The sequence below is a fragment of the Anabrus simplex genome, chromosome 1 (assembly GCF_040414725.1).
Source record: "Anabrus simplex isolate iqAnaSimp1 chromosome 1, ASM4041472v1, whole genome shotgun sequence".
Lineage (NCBI taxonomy): Eukaryota > Metazoa > Arthropoda > Insecta > Orthoptera > Tettigoniidae > Anabrus > Anabrus simplex.
The window spans coordinates 565640996-565648797 of NC_090265.1; the positions used below are offsets into that span (position 1 = coordinate 565640996).

At 40.7% G+C, this 7802-nt stretch overlaps 1 protein-coding gene across 1 annotated transcript; it reads right to left on the bottom strand.

Annotated features, from left to right (window-relative positions):
* Positions 1 to 558: 558 nt before the first annotated feature.
* On the bottom strand, positions 559 to 5666 carry LOC136870093 (cuticle protein 67-like). Its single transcript, XM_067144896.2, has 2 exons — positions 5646 to 5666; positions 559 to 1053 (listed from the first exon to the last, which is right to left on the bottom strand). Exons 1-2 carry the CDS (start codon positions 5655 to 5657, stop codon positions 559 to 561), a joined length of 507 nt encoding a protein of 168 aa, XP_067000997.2. The 5' UTR covers positions 5658 to 5666.
* Positions 5667 to 7802: the final 2136 nt, after the last annotated feature.

Genomic DNA, 7802 nt, shown 5'->3' on the forward strand with positions numbered 1-7802 from the left:
AAGTGTGAAATGAGAAACCACGGAAAACCACCTACAGGACTGCGAGAGAAGGGTTCGAGTCCACTATCCGCCGAATGCAAACTGACAGTTATTTGACCAAACCCAAGAAGCAACTCGCTCGGTGAAATAAAAAAATAGCAAATCTCATTCGAATAATAGGGATTGTATAATTCTGGTACACTGAACCTAAAAACATGTTAAATACACGTTGTGAAATTTAGAACTTCTTACTCTAAAGGTTTCAGACATCCAGGTGGAAATTTTAACGGCAATGGACCACCGAAGTTGCCGTAAGTACGTACCTAGTTATCACAATAACTAAATTCAGTTTTCTGACACACCGATGGATTTAGGATACAATGGCGGGATACAAATCAAACGAAATCATGTACAAGAAGAATATTATTTATTTTTCAGTCATTTGTAAACTGCATAATAAATAAATAAGAGACAAATAAATAGTTGTTGACGGAGGAAGATGAGGGACAAGGAATAGGATGTTTTGTACTAGAAAGAAGGTACAGTGTGAGGTGAAGTTAGACAGTGGAAGATAGGTACTTAGTAAGAATAGACATGGCCAAGGGCGTTGCTGAAGGTCATGTGAGCGACAGCGGGAGCAGCGGAGTAGGCGACGCCGAGGAGACCAGCGCGAGCAACGGGGGCAGCATAGCCGACGGCGGGAGCAGCATAGCCGACAGCGGCGGGAGCGGCGTATCCGTGGTAGGCAGCGTAGGCGGGAGCGGCAACAGCTCCGTAGGCAAGAGCGTCGTTGCTCACACGGACATCAGACTTGCTGACGCTGGAGTAAGGAGTGTTGATAGACTTGGAGTAGGTGGAGATCTGTCCCAGGTTACCAGGAGTCCTCAGGATGTTTGACTGCTGAGCAGTGATGGCGGGGGTAGCGTAAGAATGGGCATAGGCAGGGGCGGCGTAGCCGTAGGCGGGGGCGGCGTATGCGGGGGCAGCATATGCAGGGGCAGCATAGCCGATAGCCGCAGGGGCTCCCAAGTATCCGGCGTTGGCAACAGCCAATACAGCAGCGAGGACGATAACCTGAAATGAAAGTACATTTCTATTAAGAATTGTTGTTGTTGTTTGAGTCATTTGTCCATAGACTGGTTTGATACCGCTCTCCATGCCACCCTATCCTCTGCTAACCTTTTCATTTCTACGTAACTACTACATCCTATATCTGCTCTGATCTGCTTGTCATATTTGTTCCTTGGTCTACCCCTACCGTTCTTACCGTCCACACTACCTCGAAAACCATCTGTACCAGACCTGGGTGTCTTAAGATGTGCCTTATCATTCTACCTCTTCTTCTGGTCAAATTTAGCCAAAACGATCTCCTCTTAGCAATTCGATTCAGTATCACGTCATTCGTGCATCTATCTACCCATCTCACCTTCAGCATTCTTCTGTAAACCCACATTTAAAAAGCTTCTATTATCTTTCTTTCCGAGTTAGTTATCGTCCATGTTTCACTTCCATACAATGCCACGCTCCAGATGAAAGTGGTGAAAAACAAATTTCTAATTCCTATATCAATCAGTGTTCACACTTATCAAATGATCAGAATATAATCCACTCAAGGAATCAAATGCCTTCCATTTTCTCATTGGAATGCCATCCTCTTTGAATCCTGTACACGATGTCTATGTTACTGTGTCTTTAAATAATGCCCTACTTACCTTTGGTGAGCGAGTAAGGTAATTCTAGGCAGCGCTATCATTAACCCTTTGTGATATTTTCACTTGCTCGCTTCCAAAGTGTAACGCAACAGGTCATTTTCTACTTAGACGTAAATAACTCCAATACGCACCTACCCAAGCGGTGATTAGTTATGTCCCTTCCAATGCTACAAATCTGTCTTTCTCATCGCAGTCCATTAACATACCAGATGCCGATGACACGGTGTTGTCTTATTTGAACACCTTCAAATACAAACTACCTCCGGGGATAGTACCCACTACTCTTGGAACGGAAGGACTTTGAGTAACTAATAGTTACACTGAGATCTGATGGTGTATTTTAACATCCCATTCTAGGAGACCTTCAACTTAACTTGTAGATTCATCCAGTTGTCGGATGATGCAATATCATTGCAAATTTTCACAAAGTGACTACCTTTCCGTAGATGAATGGAAGGAAGTCTTCCCAGTGATCTACCTCCACAGTAAGTGCCGTGTAGCTGTAAGCTTGGATTGAGAAGATGTAGGTTCAAACCCAACCATTACCATCTTTGAAAATATTATCCCGTGGTTTCTCATTCTCCAACCAGGCAAATATTGAGCCTGCACGACCCATACCTGCCCTGTTCTGACCCTTACCTCTCCCGTCGTTGCGGAAAATCTACCTGAATTACTGTGACTTTAGACAAGTAGCTAACAAAAGATTGAAATATTTTTTCATGAAATCTTCATGCGTAGAACAAATTTTATAACTATATAAGAACACAAGCAATTAAATGAAAATGATATATAGAATAATTTATTATCTGACTATATCTACCCCTTCTTAGGAGAACTTTCACTTATTCCATGTATAAGCTATCAACGTTATGGTTTCATTAACATTACGCTTGTTGTTGTTGTTTAAAGGGGCCTAACACCTAAGGTCATCGGCCATTTAACATTACGTAAGAACTTACAATATTTATATATTATTACTACTATTACTGTTTCATTTGAATATACAATTATTATTTACCATAAGGGTGTTTAACATGAACAGATAGAGAAAGGAACCATGTAACATGTTTTATACATATATGGGCTTATTTTTGTAATTTTGAAGTTATACTAAACAACAGTTTATGGTAACTATGGTCTTGGCAAAGTTCACTCATGCTTTATGCAGCAATTGATAAAGCTTTCCCTGTGTTACTTTTGACCCTTAGACAACGAAACGTTATGTAATCTATGGAGAAAACATTAATATAAATTTGTGATAATACCAATGATAAAATAGTAATATAATAGTTTTATTTACTAGTATTTCCTCCAATGATAGGCTGCCTAAAGCTAGAAAAGTATATCAGTACAATACGTATGTTAAGATATATCAAAAGGGTTAAGGCTTCATGGAACTTCTCTGTTTCTCCAGCTTACTCACAATATTACTAAAAGCTACGCACGAGATGTGTGATCAATTGAGGGCGAAAATAGTCATATCAGAAAATACAACGTTGGGAATATCCACCATTTTTAAACAAACTACTAACAATTTTAAAGTTACTACCCTCGTTCCGATGAAAAGTCATACAGCTCCTAGACTGGAAAATATTATATGCCTTTCTGAAGTAAATAATTGCTTTTCTTTTTTTGTGTGTGTGAAATGCTATTTGTTCGGGGCGTCGGCCCATGTGGATATTTTGCCCCTACTGGCACTATATTGTATGAACCTGCGTGTAATTTGAATGAAGATAGCGTGGATTGTTGTGTGTGAGGAAAGGAAGATTAAGGACGTCACAAACCCACAGTCCCCAGACCAGGGATATTAATCATTACAATTAAAAAACCCTGATCGGCCGGTAATCGAGCCCTGGGCCGCCGGATGACGGGCGGATGCGCTGCCCCCTACACCGCGGGGCCGGACTAATGCTGGTTAGTAATCGGCTCATTTCGCTACGGCGAACTCACCTGGTTGATTGGTGGGATCCAGTATATACGTGTATTATACCTCGGATGTTATAACTGAGCTGGTTCACCATTAGAGAGTGTATGCCAAAACCAACTTCAATTCTCAGTTGATAAATCAGAAGAGCAAATCATTTTTAATGTTGCCCGGTAACATTTTATAATTTTGAGATACTCTCCTACTCACTGCATTTTCGGTGTAAGCATTGTACATTCCTATCCTTGAAACGAGATCATACTGCCTTTGATGCTGGTCACAGGAGAAGTGTTCCGAATTGACCAGACAGATTTCAGTGAAACGTAAGAGTAATAATTTTGCAGTATAATAGTACTAATAATAATACATAATCGTTTTACATCCTATTAACAACATTTACGCTTTCCGGATCACCGAGGTGACAGAATTTTGTCCCACGGAAATTCCTTTACGTGCCCTTAAATATACCGACACGAAGCTGGCGTATTTAAGCACCTGCAAATTCCATTACTCAGAGCCGAATCGAACTCGTCAACTTGGACCCGAGCTAATCAGTGCGGTTAAAAGTTTCTTGTTACTAAAGTAATCCATTGTTATTCATGGATTATATCAGGAAGACATGCTGCGTTTTGATCAACAAAAATTTACTATGTGGTTTAAGAGAATCCGACATGAAGCTGCGTTACTTCCCGAAGGTAGTCCACTATGATACCGACACCGTTAGGAATGTTATTCACGAATAGTATGGAAATTGTCTGTCTGGATAAATACGCTATATATGTAGGCCTTCCTACCCCGATTTTGTGGTAAATCCCTTATCTTCATCTTTCCACTTAATTTTCTTCAATTGAGGGATGAATTTAATATGCACATAATTCTCTTCTGTTCACTAGATCCTTCAAATTGCTGGGTCTGCATTTCGGAATACAGCGCGTACCTGTGGACGTCGCCAGGATAACCGATTGAAGCGGTAAAGCTCTGACTTTATGACCCCAAATTTTCGAGTTCGATCCCAGCTCAGACCTATAATACTGGAAGATGCTTAAATACGCCAGTCTCCGTCACTAAATGTACTGGCTCACCGAGATCGATAGCTGCAGTAGCTTAAGTGTGGCCAGTATCCAGTATTCGGGAGATAGTAGGTTCGAACCCCACTGTCGGCAGCTCTGAAAATGGTTTTCCGTGGCTGTACCTTAATTAAGGCCACGGCCGCTTCCTTCCCACTCCTAGCCTTTTCCTGTCCCATCGTCGCCATAAGACCTATCTGTGTCGGTGTGACGTAAAGCAGCTAGCAAAAAAAAAAGTACTGGCACGCAAAAAATCCTCCGGAGCACTTCGGCGTCTCCAAAAACCGTAAAAGTAAACGGCAGGACGTAAAACCAGTAAGATATTAATATGTTACGAAATATGTAATTTAAATTGTTCCAAAATAAACAGCATGTTCCATTTGAAGGGTCGAATATAAGACGCTACTGTGTAAATCTCTAGATCGTCACATAAGCATTGTAATTTTAAAAGTCTGAAGATTGTATAGGCCTACTCTGCTTCTGAAAACTGTGGAACTCAGAGAATATCGGAGTTATAAATCCAAAATCTGACGCTGTCAATTTCTGTTACACTTTATTTAAAAAGAAAATCTGGGTCTAAAACTCTGCCTGATATTTCCTACTTGAAGTGCTGTCTCCACGATTCATAAACACTAACAGGATCTTTCACGATCCTAGATAATGCTCACAGAAAGCAATGTACTCAAGGTCGGGTTCCTAAATTATGGTGTTCGTAAGAATGATAAAAATGTCGACTCGTATTAATTATCAATATTCATAATTGAAGGTGTATGTCCAATCTATCATAAAGACTCAGAGTAAGGAAGGGTGTCCTATACCTCACTAGACTTACGTCATAAAAATTAAAAATAGTCTCATAAACAAGAATAAAATTCCTAAATTATAACTCGTGGACTGAATAACGAAATCGCCTTCTTTGTAAGCTTCTCTAGGACAGTGAACAGCTTGCCGAAATATATTTACCTTGAAAGCCATTGTAGAGTGTCTTGGTGGGACTGATAGCCCGTACAGTTCGGGCCAGGTTTATATAGCGAACGTGTGTGGTGGACCCACATGCCCTCAGGGGAAGGTGCAGCATGCGGCTCGCTGGTCCACACACACACACACACACACACACACACACACACACACACACATAGAGGTCAGGTGACACCATAGCCATCAGCCACACCAACATTATCTAATACAATACTCCATAGAACATAAAGCCATTTCTCTTATCATATGCGTGATATTCTCTTTCCCACTGAATTGGCAGGTCTTTTATTTCAGTGACGACCTTGACTATGAGCGGTAAGAATATCATTCAAGAATCGCAGTCAGCGGTGGTGATATTGACCTCCCCAAGCGCGGGAACACCGATCTTTAAGCAGTTCGAGTATCAACACGAGGGTTTCCCATTTTCACACTAGGCAAATGCCGAGGCTGTACGTTAATTAAGACCACGACCGCTTCATTCCTCTTCCTAAGCATTTGCTAGACCATCGTCGCCATAAGACATATTGTGTCGGTGCGACGTAAAGCATATTACAAAAAAAAAAGCATTGTTTAGAATCTATATAAATAAAATTGTTCGTGTCTGTTTGTTTGTCTGTCTGTTTGTTCCACCATCACGTCGAAACGGCTGGATAGATCTCAACCAAACTTCATATTTAGAGTATACTCATCCCGGGGAAGGTTTCGATATGCAAATCATTTTAAAATCTTTGAATACACGGGGGGTTTATAGGAAAACCAGAATGCTTTTTCCACCATCACGTCGAAACGGCTGGATAGATCTCAACCAAACTTCATATTTAGAGTATACTCCTCCCGGGGAAGGTTTCGATATGCATATCATTTTAAAATCTTTGAATACACGGGGGGTTTATAGGAAAACCAGAATGATTTTTCCACCATCACGTCGAAACGGCTGGATAGATCTCAACCAAATTTCATATTTAGAGTATACTCATCCCGGGGAAGGTTTCGATATGCATATCATTTTTAAATCTTTGAATACACGGGGGGTTTATAGGAAAACCAGAATGGTTTTTCCACCATCACGTCGAAACGGCTGGATAGATCTCAACCAAACTTCATATTTAGAGTATACTCCTCCCGGGGAAGGTTTCGATGTGCATATCATTTTAAAATCTTTGAATACACGGGGGTTTATAGGAAAACCAGAATGGTTTTTCCACCATCACGTCGAAACGGCTGGATAGATCTCAACCAAACTTCATATTTAGAGTATACTCCTCCCGGGGAAGGTTTAGATATGCATATCATTTTAAAATCTTTGAATACACGGGGGTTTATAGGAAAACCAGAATGGTTTTTCCACCATCACGTCGAAACGGCTGGATAGATCTCAACCAAATTTCATATTTAGAGTATAATCATCCCGGGGAAGGTTTCGATATGCATATCATTTTAAAATCTTTCAATACACGGGGGGTTTATAGGAAAACCAGAATGGTTTTTCCACCATCACGTCGAAACGGCTCGATAGACCTCAACTAAACTTCATATTCAGAGTATACTCCTCCCGGGGAAGGTTTCGATATGCATATCATTTTAAAATCTTTGAATACACGGTGGTTTATAGGGAAACCAGAATGGTTTTTCCACCATCACGTCGAAACGGCTAGATAGATCTCAACCAAACTTCATATTTAGAGTATACTCCTCCCGGGGAAGGTTTCGATATGCATATCATTTTAAAATCTTTGAATACACGGGGGGTTTATAGGAAAACCGGAATGGTTTTTCCACCATCACGTCGAAACGGCTGGATAGATCTCAACCAAATTTCTTATTTAGAATATACTCATCCCGGGGAAGGTTTCGATATGCATATCATTTTAAAATCCTTGAATAGACGGGGGTTTATAGGAAAACCAGAATGGTTTTTCCACCATCACGTCGAAACGGCTCGATAGATTTCAACTAAACTTCATATTTAGAGTATACTCCTCCCGGGGAAGGTTTCGATATGCATATCATTTTAAAATCTTTGAATGCACGGGGGGTTTATAGGAAAACCAGAATGGTTTTTCCACCATCACGTCGAAACGGCTGGATAGATTTCAACCAAACTTCTTATTTAGAATATACTCATCCCGGGGAAGGTTTCGA